Genomic DNA, 13,820 nt, shown 5'->3' with positions numbered 1-13,820 from the left:
GGGTGCATGGGTCTCTCTGGCTCTCCACCGTTTGCTCTCAGCCATGGAGCAGGGGGAGGGCAGTTTGACCAGCCGGGGGAACTCTCACTGGGGATTTCAGCAGCTGTGCTACCTAAGGAGAGAGCGGGGCATGAGGTTGTTTGCAGGAGAGTGGCTGGAATGATGGCCGGAATGACAGCTGGACAGAGCCGGAATGATGACTGGACAGACACTGAGCTGAGAGGAGCGGGGAGTGACGGCAGGCGGAAGCTGCTGGGAGTGCACGATTTAAGTAGGTCTGTGGGACAGGATCCACCAGAGGGCAGGAGGTGAGGCTCTGCTGAATCTCCTTTGGGGTGTCCTTTGCTGGTGAGCAGCGAGGGCAGGGTCAGCATCCTGTAGGACCAGAGCTCTAACCTCTGCCTTTCCCCCCATTTCGTGGTTTTGTTTACCTTTTTAAGTGTCTTAATAAAACATGAAAAAAATATTTATTCTTCCTAGATCAATAATTTACTATGAGTTATGACGATACTAAATTTGGTCAATTATTCATTAACTATAAAGTATTTATAAATGCTACCTTAATTTAAAGCATTAGCCCTTAGAATTCAAATATTAATAAAGCCGGTGCCAGCTGAAAGGAGGAAAGGAAAGGCACAGATCATGAGGGTGGCTCTGGGAGGGTGAGTGCTCACGGCTGTTAAGGAGATTAGAATAACGAGTTGTCGCCGGGAGCCCCACTTAGGGGGCAGGCAGAGGTGCTGGACCCCCGGTGAGAGACAGACTGTTCCTTCTGGAGGGCAGGGCTAAGCCCCGGGCTGCCCAGAGCCTGGCTCTCCCTTCTGTTGCCTGCTGAGACAAGCCGAGTCTTGTCAGGCTGCTCTGGGCATGTCTGCTTTGACCCAGGTGGAGTGGCCTCTTTTGCCTTGTCCATCTGGAAAATGTGGGATTCTTGGAGGGACGACAGAGGCCAGTTAGCACAGGAGGTTAGGGGACCTTGTCCTCAGAAGTGCAGGGCCCACATGGTGGATCCCACCATACCAGGACCACATCTGGTCTTCCAGAAGGAGCAGGTGTGAATGTGCGGGGGCTGGGGGCGGGCGTCTGGTGGAGGGGAGGCTGGGGTGGCTGTGGGCAACATCGTTTCTGGGTAGTCTCTTCCAGCACAAGTCCTCTGGGGCTATTGCTTGCCCCCATGAGTCTTGGTGCCTGGAGTGACCTCAATGTCTGGGGGCACCTCTCTCACCAACAACGTCCATTGCGGGCATCTAATGACTTGATAAAGCCAAGGGTTTGCTGTCAGCCGGGAGAGGCCTTGTGCCCACTTGCCAGCTCCTTCCTCAGGGCTTGCGCTCAGTGTGGAGCTGCCCTCAGAATTTCTTTCCAGGGAGGTGCGGGTCACAGCAGCCCAGGAATCCTGGACTGTGTCCCCTACTGGCCACTGGGTCTTCCAGGACTGGCTCTAGAGGCTTCTGGTCATCTGCTTCTGATGCTCTCTTTGCTGGTTGTTCTCTGGCTGTGTGGCCCTGGCTGAAAGGCCAACCCTCTCTGTGCTTCAGTTTTCTCACCAGGAAATCAGAAAGCTCAGGTGGGATGAGCGTTACAGAGAGCCTATCTGTCCCATGATGTGGCCGGTGCTGTGCCTGACATGTCCTACCCCGAGGGTCTCGTGTCTGGGAAAACCTGGATCAGTAGGATGGCATCTCAGGGGACAGTGGGGGGAATGGGATTGTGGGGCTGTCCTGGAATCCTGGCAGAGCTCGTGGGTTCTCTCCTTTGGGCCCAAGCTCGAGCTCTGAGTACTCTCTTTCCCCCAGTTCCTGGGAAGCCACTGGGCAGTGCACAGACCTCTACAGAGACCCTCTGCTCTCCCAGGCCGCCAAGCATGGGGAGGGGGCTGGAAGCCGATCACATTCATCTCCGCTTTTTGCTTTCCCAGCTGATGAGCCACTTTCAGGGTGCCCTTATCAAGCCATCAAGCCTGCATTCTTGCAATCAAGAGAGAGAGCCGCTTTATGACCACATGATATTGGAGGCAAAGAATGGTAACAAAGGCTCTTATCTTGTAGCAAGCCACAGAAACACCTCCTAGTAAAAGAAGCAATGACTCTGGTGGCTTCTGCATCCCTACTGGGTGTCAGACAGTGCAAATGGCTCTTCACACACTGAGACCCTTCTTGGAACATGCACAACAGCTCTGGGAGGTGGTGCCATCATCTTCATCTGACAGAGGCCCAGAGAGGGCCAGCACTGTCCAAGGACCCACAGCATGTATGTGGCAGGGCCCAGATTCAGACCCCGGCCAGGGGACCCCAGCACTGGGGTCCAGCCCCTCTCCCTACAGTGTGGGTATGAGTTGTATAACGTCCTGTCCCAGGAATGAGCACACAACCTTGATTAAGCTAATAGCTGACTTGGCTTTGATCTGATGTATTTTGATCATATTATTTTTATGTTAGGAGCCTCTAAATAACCATCATTTCAACAGTGCCCCAATTAGCAGGCCATTCATAATGGATTAGACATTGACTGGCATTGGGCCTCTCCATTAGTGCCTGGACGAGGCTTCCAGACTTAATCACCCGCCCTGTCCTCGAGGCTGGTGGCCTGAGGAGCTTGCATGGTGCTGCGGGTGGCCGAGGGGCGGGACAGCCAGCCCCACCTCTGCAGGGAGGGCCGTCATCAGCAGGGGTGAGGTCCCTCTCTTTCTTAACTACTCTTTCTTGGGATCCTGGGCAGGACTTGGGTGGGGATATTGATGGGTGTGCCCAAGGAGAGTGGCAGGAAACTGATACCTGTTTAACTTCTTTCTTGTGTACTGCAGGGGCTGGGATTTGCTATTCATGTTTTTTTTTTTTTTAATTTATTTTTTATTTATTTTCAGCATAACAGAATTCATTATTTTTGCACCACACCCAGTGCTCCATGCAATCCGTGCCCTCTATAATACCCACCACCTGATACCCCGACCCCCCACCCCCCACCCCTGCAAACCCGTCAGATTGTTTTTCAGAGTCCATAGTCTCTCATGCTTCACCTCCCCTTCCAATTTCCCTCAACTCCCTTCGCCTCTCTAACTCCCCTTGTCCTCCATGCTATTTTGTTATGCATGTTTTAAGTCAGTGCTGCCAGAACTCTGCTGGGGAGAGATTCTTATACTCATTTAATAGGAAATGGGGCTCAGGAAGGAAACCTGCCTGTAGCCACAGCCTGCTGACTGGAGGACCCTTAACCAGACCTGTGGTTAGATTATAGGGTGTCTTCCACTGCCCTGGTGAGCCCAGATCCAGCCAAGAGGTTGGTGTCCCTGGATACCAGCAAGATGGGGCAAGATGACCAGTCAGGCAGTTGTTCCTTGAGCATGTTCCTGCTGCCCGGCCCCTGTCTTTGTCCCACGGCACCCCTCTCTCATGCTGGTCTAAATCCTCTTTCTTCAAGGCCCTGATGTCACCCTTCTCTGAGCTCAAGGAGCGTCATCTCTCCTTCCTCATGGGCTGGATTGTGCGGTCTGTCTTCTTGGTGGGTCCAAACCCCTCAAAGGCGGGGCTTGATGTTCTCTTGCTCTTTACTCTCCTCTAGTACGCAGTGCAGGGCTTTGCACATAGTGAGGGGAGTAGGTACTGAGTGTATGTATGAAACACGCAGGAAGGAAGGAACCAGTCTGCAGGGAGCAGTGGGATGCATGCCCCAGGTGGGGAAACTGAGGCTCAGAGAGGTTCAGAGACTTCAGAACTGGTGTATAGGGAGCGGGTGCAGGTTTTGCCCCCAGAAGTCAGGTGGTGACCTGGGAGGGAGTTGGATGGGGTGGATGACAGCTGAACTGAGCACCATCATGGGTGTCCTGGGCTGGGTGTCTGGACAGCCTTGTATCCCTGTGATGTCAGGTCATTTTGTGTGATTACTTCTTAGAGTTAGAAATTTGGTGTATTGGGAATGAAGAGAGTAGGTACAAGAGAATAAGGAGGAATTCATTCAGCATCACAGCACCTTGCTTTTCTCCTGCCTTTTGGTGATTTCTCTTGCCGTTTCCCCAAGCATGCTTTTTGCCTAACTGCAGTCCTGGGGAGCATATCATTTTGTGTCCCGCGGTGGTCACTTAGCTGCTTCTCAGAAGTCTTTTTTATTTTTTTTATTTTTATTTTTTATTTTTTAAAGATTTTATTTATTTGACAGAGATCACAAGTAGGCAGAGAGGCAGGCGGAGAGAGAGAGAGAGAGAGAGAGGAGGAAGCAGGCTCCCTGCTGAGCAGAGAGCCCGACGTGGGGCGTGATCCCCAGGACCCTGGGATCACGACCCGAGCCGAAGGCAGAGGCTTTAACCCACTGAGCCACCCAGGCACCCCTCAGAAGTCTTTTTTAAACTGGATTGTGTCTCAGTTCAGCCGGGTCCTTTATCGCTTGTTTTTTCCTCCCGGCCTGTTATCTGGAAAATGGACGTGAAGCCACCTGCTAAACACAGGTGTCATGAGAACAAAATACACAAAGTATTCAACAGTATTTGGCACGGAGAAAATTCTCACAAAATAGTCCCTCCTCCTTCATGGCTTCACTACTTACCCATCACCGGAAGATGATTTTCCTTTCCTCAAAGAATTATCTGTTCACGACTCAAAATTTTGGCAAAATAGAGAAAAGACGGAAAATCAGTTCAGGCCTCTTCTAAAATGCAGTCACTTTGAGCATTTTGCAATATTCTCTTCAGGTCTTTCTTTCATGTGTGTTATTTTATTTAATTGATACAATAAAATACATACAATTTTGTATTACTTTCACATAACTTTTTTATGACAAGCGCTTTCCCATGTTACTGTATTATTTTCATAAGTAATTTTAAAGGCTACGTATGCTTTCAACAAATGGAGCATTTTTCCTAACCACTCCCCTATTTGCATCTTTTTGATTGTGAGAGATATTTTGAGAGTATGGATCAATGTCCTCTGAGTGTTTGGGGCTCTCAAGCCATTCCTATACTTTGGATAGTGCCTAGAGTAGAATTATTGACCCGAGGGCGTGAAAATGTTAAGGCTTACTGTATTCTTGCACTGGTCTCTGCTGGGGAATGGATTGTGTGTAGGGAAGGATGGTGAGCAGGACAGGCGTAGCCCATGGCCGCCTGGAGTTTGTGGTCCAGTATGGGAGACAGACAGTTACACCAGCCATGCATTGTGCCGGGATGGGGGAAGTACAGGGTGCAGGGGGAGCTTGAGATGGGAGGTCCTTAGCCAGACTGATGATGTGGAGTCTTGAGGAGTGAGTGTGAAGGTTCAAGACGCATTGGCGTCTCCTCCCCCCGCCCCTGCTTCCTTCCCCTTGGACTTGTTTCCCTGCTGCTGGTCTCCTTCTCTCAGCCTCGTCGGAGACGTTACATAAACCCAAAGGCCGTCCACCGCAACAAGCGCATTGTCAAAGTTGTTGAGAAGTCTGCCGTCTGCAGCAGATGGCCTGCTGACATTCACAGGCTGTGTTTTGAAGTTGCATCTGCTTTCCCACATTCCTCCGTCACATAAGCCTTATTAATAAATGTTTGCTTCCAAACTGGTGCAGTGGGTTGTGGTGTCGGGATGGGCATCTTTCTATTAATTGGTCTGATGTCCCCAAAAGATGCAAGTGTGTGGCTGAAAGGGGCGTCCCTTGCGGTTCCTGGGTGACTCGTGAAGATGAGCCGTGCCGTGCCGTGCCGCGGTCCTGGCCCAGGCTGCTGGCGCCTCCGTCCCTCCGGCTCTCCCTCTGCCTAGCAGCGTCTTCCTTTGTGATTATCAGCTTTTGAATAATCCTGGGCTTCTGGAAGCACCTGCTTCATCTGGGGTTTGACCCCGTATTTTATGATATAAATCAAGTGGACTTGGCCAGAAGACCTAGCATTTCTTTCTTTCTTTCTTTCTTTCTTTTTCTTTTCTTTTTTTGTTTTTTGCCTGCAACCTGAGTCCTCTGGGGTAAGTGTCTCCCTGACTTTCTAATGTAATTCATTCCCTTCAGCCCCAACCAGTTCGGTTCAGCCAATAATCATGAAGCACACAGTATATTCATGGCCCATGTCTTGGCCTCCGAGATACACAGATCAACAAAATGTGTTCTTGGCTCTTAAAGGGCTCACAACCCGGGTGGGAAACAGAATGGCTAATGGAGCTGCTGTGACGGGTGTCTCAAAGCAGATGTGGGTTGGATTCTTGTCCTGCCATCCCTCCTTGAGTAGCCCACAGCAAATGATTTTGCCTTCTCCTGGCCTCCATTTACTCCTTTTACTCAGCTGCGGAATGGGTGTAAGAACATCTAGCTGGCAGGAGCCCTGAAAGTCTTAGTAGGACTCCGCATGTGAGAGCTGCTGGCCTTGCCCGGGGTGGTTCCCAGTCTCTGGAGGGAGGCAGCATTTCCTGGGGGTCCCCCTGGGCGCGAGCTGCTAGGCCTGGGCCCTGCGGATCAAAGTCAGTGCGGCTTTGTCTCCAGGCTGACCTCTCCCTCTCTCTCCCCTCTCTCCCCAGCCTGTGACCTCATGACCCAGGGGATTCTGGCCTTGGTCACGTCCACCGGCTGTGCGTCTGCCAACGCCCTGCAGTCCCTCACAGATGCAATGCACATCCCACACCTCTTTGTCCAGCGCAACCCTGGAGGGTCTCCGCGCACTGCCTGCCACCTGAACCCCAGCCCTGATGGGGAGGCCTACACGCTGGCCTCCAGACCGCCTGTGCGCCTCAACGACGTCATGCTCAGGCTGGTGACAGAGCTGCGCTGGCAGAAGTTTGTCATGTTCTATGACAGCGAGTATGGTGAGTTGGGGGCCGGCCGGGGTTTGCTCTGCGGCTCCTGGGAGGCACCTTGGGCTCTGGGAGACCCTCGAGCCAGGCCGCTGCTATGACAGCCAAGAGCTTCAGGGTGGGCTGGATGTACACGGTGGTGGGTGGTCTGGGTGGAGTGGGTCTTGGGGTTGGTTCGGCCCAGCCTTGAGCTTGCAAATGGGGGGAGAGCTGCAAAAGCAGATCTGTAGACAGGCACGAATGTTGCCTAGCAACAACACCTTATCATGATAGCTAAAGTTTGAATCATCTTAGAGTTTTCAATAAAATATTAATAAACTGCTGGCAGGGATCCAAAGGGCTGCACGTAGGTAGCGGCGGAGGCTGGCCAGCACGGTCCTTTCAGAAGACCCCTCTTCAAAGACCGTCCCTCATGCTGGACAGTCACCTGACCCTCCCAGCTCCCTGGTCTCCCCTCAGTGTCAGGGTCTCAGGCGGGGGCAGAGGGCAGGGGTGGGGAACCTCCAGGGTCATGGGACCAGTCTGGGATCATGGGGGTATGGTTGGACACAGCTTTTCTGAAGACCTCCCAGAAGAAAAAAAATAAAATTTGTTGGTTAAAAATGCACAAAAAAAATGGGCTTTGGAGAACTCGTTTTAGGTGTTCTTATGGCTGTCCTGTGAAAGGCCAGTCCTAGTCCCAAGATGAAATGGTTTCCATGTTGTGTGTTTTTATAAAAAAGACTTTTAATGTTGAGATAACTGAGATTCCTGTGCAGTTATGAGAAATGGTCCAGAGAGATCCCGCGCACACATCACCCAGGTTCGCGGTGGGCAGTATGTGGTGTAACTCACATGATACTACAAGGAGGACTTGACGTTGGTGCAATCCCGAGACCTTTCCACACTTCTCTGGTTTGCGGACACTTGAGTGTGCGTGTTCACATCTGTGCAGCTTTATCATGGGTACATTCTTGTGGCCGGAGTCGGGACACACGGCAGTGCCCTCAGCAGGATCCCTGTGCCCTCTTTACATAGCCACCGCCACTCCCATTACATGTCTTTAAAGGGTGGAGGGGTGCTGGTAAGGGTCGGCGGCCCAGTGGCTGGGGCCAGGGTGCCATGGGTGGGCCCTCAAAAGTCTTGCCTCGTCTCTTGGTGAAATCATTCCTTTGCCAAGAATGTAACTAGGAAGAGAAGCCAGCATATGTTTGCATTTGCCTAAATATTCTGCTGCTCTAAGACTGGAATGTTGTCCTCCGCTCTTGAGCAAATATGCTGTTTGGAGTCTTCCAGAAGGAATTGGAAGAGCAAACAGTCACTGGGCCGAAATGAAGATGAGGTGGTGATAGAGACAAGGGTGACCCGAGGCTCCAAGCACTTGAACTAGAGATTGGCCGGCACCTGGCCTCTCCTTCCCACCTGCATTCAATCCCTGGCGCTGTGCGGGGTGTGGTGGGGGGTGCTGGAGGAGCTCACAGGGCACCTCTCAGTGCCCCGGCCTTCTCTGAGAATCTCTTCTACCGATGTTTCAACCTGAGCATCCGGTGTGTTCTGTGGCTAGCCGGTGGACACCGCCGGGGCTGGGTGCTGTGGGACTGGGTCTGCATGCCCTCCGGCTCCCTTCTTCAGATGTCTTTGCTCTCCTTGCGCTGTGGTCCATAGAAGTTCTTCAAGCCTTGGTTCTCCCCAAGGCCTGGGAGGGGGGAACTCTAGCCACAGGAGGGCAGGTAGCAGCTCTGTGGCCTGCCCACCCTGCCTGGGCTCCTGTAATTCTTGTACCTGATGAATGACGCCTGATGGCACTTGCTCACACTATGTGTTTTTGTATTATTATACCCCTTACCCTAAGTCAGCTCGAGGATCAAGACCCTGAGGAGAGGAGCCCCGATCTTTATCTGTCTGAAGCTTCCCTTTTTTCCTGGGAGCTGCTCTCACAAACACACTTCTCTCCCCGCTCAGCCTGCTCTCAGCTTGTCCTGACCCACTCATGAGGGCTGATTGCTGCCGAGCACTGACTGTCACACCAGGCTACAAGCTCCAGGAGAGTGGGCCACTTACTGTTCACTGCTGTGTGCCTGCTGCTTAGCACCGTCCCTTGCACAGAGAAGGGCCCAAGAAGTTGTCACTGTGTGAATGAGTCCACTTATGAGGATATGGGGTTTTCAGACAATTTTCACATAAGACAAAGGAAGAATGGGAAGAAAGACAAGGCACCCGATAGTCTCACCTCTGAGGTCGGCGAGGTGGGCTAGGATGTTTCATTCTGCAGATATATTGCCCTGCCCCTTTCCTCTCCTCTCTGACCCAGAACCTCCAGTCAAACCAAAAGGTGTTCCCCCTTTTCTGACATGGATGCTTTGGCTACCTTTGGTGGGGTTGAGCTTAGTTCTCTCTCTCTCTCTCTCTCTCTTAAGGATTTTATTTATTTATTTGAGAAGGAGAGAGAGAGCATGGGAGAGTGAGCATGAGCAGGGGGAGGGGCAGAGGGAGAGTGGGAAGCAAGATCCCCACTGAGCAGGGAGTGTGAGGAGGGGTTCAATCCCAGGAACCCCCAGGAACATGACCGGAACTGAAAGCAGACACTTAATTGACTGAGAAACCCAGGTGCTCCTTGAAGTTAGTTTTCAACCAGCCTGGACTTTATCAGTGATTCCAAAAAGACATAGGGTGACTGATAGCTTTCCTCTAGCAGACAGGCAACTGGTAGGACCTCGAATGCTGTGTTGAGAGGGATGCCGAGGCTGTATTGGCTCAGCAACAGAAAATGCCATAGTTGCTCTGTGAAGTTTCCGTGTTACAGGGGAGGGGCTGGTGGCAGCCTGACGTGTTTGCTGATTCTGCTGTGGGTGCTGGGGGTTAATGGAATACCTGGGCACTGCTATATATTGGAGTGTCGCTGTCTTTGGTGCTGATCCGTTTGGCTTGAGGCTTTCTGGAGGCCAAAGCTCTTTCATCGGATTCTGTGCCAGACCTCCTATCTTTGTGGGCCCTGGACATCAGTTCCCTGATCTGACAGCCTGCAAGGCTAAGCTCCAAGCTAGTCTCTGTAGACTTTAACCACTTGGACTCCCACCACTTGTACTGGCTATGCTCCTCGTGCATGTCTGGTTTCTGGCCTGTTTTGCCCCCTGCCTTGTGTTAGGTGGGGCAAGGTGGTGGAAGGTCATGTGCTCTTTGCTGCGGTACATGCAGCCCCCCGAGGAGGGGGGTGGGTGTCTTCTCAGCATGGCTGGCATTGGCCTGTCTGAGAGCAGTGGGTAGACTCAGGCTGCTGAAATGCCCGAGACAAATGGTGCCTCCAGAACTCCTCAGGGCCCCTCCTCCACCCCACCTCTGCACCATGAGCTGCAGATGAGCCCAATTAAAAAGCAAATTGAGTGTAAAGACTGTTTTATTCCTTCCAAAGTCAAACAGAAGGGGTTTGGGGATATGATGACTTTTTTTTTTTTTTGATGCTGATCTACAAGTATCTTTACATATATTAAATGTATATTATATGTATATATATGTTAAAGCCATTCTGTGACTCTCTGAGGTGGGATTATTGTTGGCGTTTGACAGGTAACATACATGAGGCCCGGAGAGGTTCTTTTTGACCTGAATGCCCATGTGCTCTGCCAAGGCACCATCCTATTTCTGTAATCTGGGGCTTGCGATGCTCCAGCTTCTTCTCCCTGTCCCCAGCCAGGCAGAGTTGATGCCAAGAAGGAGGGAAGAGTGCTTTGGAATGGACTTGGCATCCCAAGGCTGGTGTGCTCAGGACGTGAGTGAATGTCACATGGGAAGTCCCTCCCTTGCTGGCGGAGTCCTGATGCTTCCCTGCTGGCCCTTCAGCTTCCTTCTCAACCCAGGAATGACCTGCCTTTGGTGGAACCTGAGGACTGGGCATTGGAGTCAGGAGTCGAGGGTCGAAGAAGCCGAATCACTGGGCCCCGAGACAGAACTTGGCAGAGGGGTGCGAGAGGAGTTTGCGTGTATACAGTTTACAAAATGTAAGATGTGCCATTTGGTAAAATTCCATCGAAATTACTTGTATGCTTGTTGTGACAGCAAAAGGGAAAATAGAAGAGAAGCTGACATTTGGGAGAGAAAAATCTGTAACATGAAAATACCAAAAGTTTGGATCGAACAGAACAGAGAACTTTCTGACGTGCCACTTCAAATTCTGGGATATTCATTTGTGTGTTGGGGGAGTTGGGTGCCAGAAGCTACAGCCACAATTTCTCCCTAGTGAGTACACTGGAATGAGGGCGGTAGTCGGGAAGGAATCTTAGAAATCACTGACTCATTCATTCAACAAATATTCAGAGTCCCCACCACGTACAATGACAACGTTTCTTTATTATAGATGAAGGAACAGGAAGTTGGCTAAGGCTGCCCAGGGCTGGGGTGTGAAGACGGGACCCCAGGACTCTTTTCTCCACTGTATCCCCCAGGGTGCAGTGGTTTGCCGTGGACTCCTGGGCCAGCCTGCAGGCCGGAGATGGGTCAGGATCTGCATGAGTAGCTATTATCTATGTGTGCTGGTTTTTAAACTATTAAAATAATTAAAAGTCAAACATGATAATAATGTAGATGTCAAATTAAAAGAATGATAAGAAGATAAACTCCTGTGAACTCATACTAGTTTAAAGAGATACAAAGCAGCCCTGTGCGGCCCATTGTTCTTACCTCCTCCCGTACTGAGGGGATGTGACCATGATCCTGACGGCGTAGGATCCCAGTCCTTGCTCTCCTTGCTGGCTTGTCACTCAGGCACGTACCCTGCCAGACAGAGCACGCAGTTTGGCCTGTTAGTGAACCTTAAACATAGGGGGGTCACACTTCTGTGCACTTTCGTGACTGCTTCTTTCACTCAGAATTAGGTTTTTGAGATCCATGCATCTGATGCAGGGTGTGTTAGCAGTCATTTTTTATGATTGTGTAGCATCATCTGATTTATTATCTGTTTTAGTGTTATGGGTATTTGGGTTATTTCTAGGTTTTTGGTATTATAAATAATGCTCACTAGAACATTCTTGTATTTGTCTTCTGAGGTTTGTGTTCAAGACTTTTTTTTTAAACTTATGAACATTGTTTTAAGGTTTTTAAAAAATTTATTTACTTGACAGAGAGAGAGAGATCACAAGTAGGCAGAGAGGCAGGCAGAGAGAGAGAGGGGGAAGCAGGCTCCCTGCTGAGCAGAGAGCCCGATGCAGGGCTCCATCCCAGGACCCTGAGATCATGACCTGAGCGGAAGGTAGAGGCTTAACCCACTGAGCCACCCAGGTGCCCCTAAAACTTAGGAACATTTTAATTTCTTTTTTAAAGTTTAAAGTTCCTCAAATTTTCTTTTTCTTTCTTTCTTTCTTTCTCTCTCTCTCTCTCTTTTTTTTCTTTCTTTCGCGTTTTTGTTCTGATCACCTGGTGCTTCTCATGACAAGTGCGCTCCTTAATCCCCATCACCTACTTCACCCCTCCCCTCTCTCCTACCTCCTCTCCAGTAACCAGCAGTTTGTTCTCTCTAGTGAAAAGTATGTTTCTTGGGGCGCCTGGGTGGCTCAGTCGGTTGAGCATCTGCCTCCAGTGCAGGTCATGATCCCAGGGTTCTTGGATCAAGCCCCACGTAAGGCTAGGTGCTCAGCAGGGAGCCTACTTCTCCTTTTGGCTCTACCCCCCCTACCCTCCTGCTCATGCTCTCTCTCTCCGTATCTCTCTGAAAAAAAAAAAAGTCTATTTCTTGGCTTGTCTCTTTCCTTTTTTCCCCTTTGCTCATTTGTTTTGTTTCTTAAATCCCACACATGAGTGAAATCCTGTGGTATTTGTCTTTCTCTGACTGACTTGTTTTACTTTGCATTATATTCTGTGGCTCCATCCATGTTGTTGCAAACAGCAAGATTTCATTTTTTTTATGGCTGAGTAATATTCCATTATATGTATATACTACATCTTTATCCATTCATCAATGGATGGATGTATGGGTTGCTTCCATATCTTGGCTATTGTAAATAATGCTGCATTGAACATAGAGTTGAATGTCTCCTTTTATTTATTTATTTTTAAAAGATTTTATTTATTTATTTGACAGAGAGAGATCACAGTAGGAGAGAGGAAGGGAAGAGATCACAGAGAGAGAGGAAGGGAAGCAGGCCCCCCGCCGAGCAGAGAGCCCGATGTGGGACTCGATCCCAGGACCCTGAGATCATGACCCGAGCCGAAGGCAGCGGCTTAACCCACTGAGCCACCCAGGCGCCCCACATGTATCCTTTTAAATTAGTGTTTTTATATTCTTTGGGTAAATACTCAGTTGTGTGACTACTAGGTCTGGGATAGTTGCTTTTTTTTTTTCTTTAAAAAGTGGAATCTGTACCCAGTGAACTCATGACTCCAAGATTAAGACCTGAGCTGAGATCAAGAGTCAGATGCCCAGCCAACTGAGCCACCCAGGTGCCCTATGGTAGTTCGATTTTTAACTTTTTGAGGGTCTTCTGTCCTGTTTTCCACCGTGACTGCTCCAGTTCATATGTGCAAGAGTTTTTTTGGGGTCTATCCTGAGGAGCAGAATTGCTGGAGTATTTGGTCTGGCACGTTTCACTTTAGTAGGTTATTCCAGATTGTTTTCTAGAACATTTTTCCTATTTATACTGTCATCTGTAACATACTGCAACCTCACTAACACCTGGTAGTCTTTTCACTTTTAAGATTTTCATGTGAAGTGGTATCTTGCTATGATTTTTACATTTTCTTGATAGCAGATGAAGTTGAGTGCCTTTTTGTATCTTTATGGGGTATTTTTATTTTCTATGAAATGCCTATTTACCATTTTAAATTTTTGCCCATTTCAAAATTGAGGCTTTTCTTTTTTTAAGTGTGCCTGATAGCTTTTTTCAGTCTGCCTTAATGCACAGACGTTCTATACTATATTGTTGTCAGATTTATTCATCTTTTATATGGTAGCTCTTTTTCATATCATTTAAGAAGTCCTTCCCCACACAAATGTCATATTCTCTGGCCCAAACTTCACTCTCTGTACTGAGGGCAGATGTTCCCCTACAGGCTGGGTATCCACAGCTAGGTCCTAGCACTGGACATGCACAGCTCCTGATGGTAGACCACCTCTCTCCCTAA

General features: G+C 49.7%; 1 protein-coding gene across 3 annotated transcripts in view; it reads left to right on the top strand.

Moving 5' to 3' along the window:
• The window catches only part of GRID1 (glutamate ionotropic receptor delta type subunit 1), a 686,787-nt gene that overhangs the window by 144,896 nt on the left and 528,071 nt on the right, over nt 1-13,820 (top strand). For all 3 annotated transcript variants that reach the window (XM_059397943.1, XM_059397942.1, XM_059397944.1), the window contains exon 3: nt 6,459-6,743. In XM_059397943.1, coding sequence (XP_059253926.1) covers nt 6,459-6,743 — 285 coding nt within the window. The remainder of the gene's footprint in view (nt 1-6,458; nt 6,744-13,820) is intronic.

The sequence above is a fragment of the Mustela nigripes genome, chromosome 4 (assembly GCF_022355385.1).
Source record: "Mustela nigripes isolate SB6536 chromosome 4, MUSNIG.SB6536, whole genome shotgun sequence".
Classification (NCBI taxonomy): Eukaryota; Metazoa; Chordata; class Mammalia; order Carnivora; family Mustelidae; genus Mustela; species Mustela nigripes.
The sequence above is the reverse complement of the archived record's forward strand: the minus strand, read 5'-3'. Positions and strand labels throughout refer to the sequence as shown.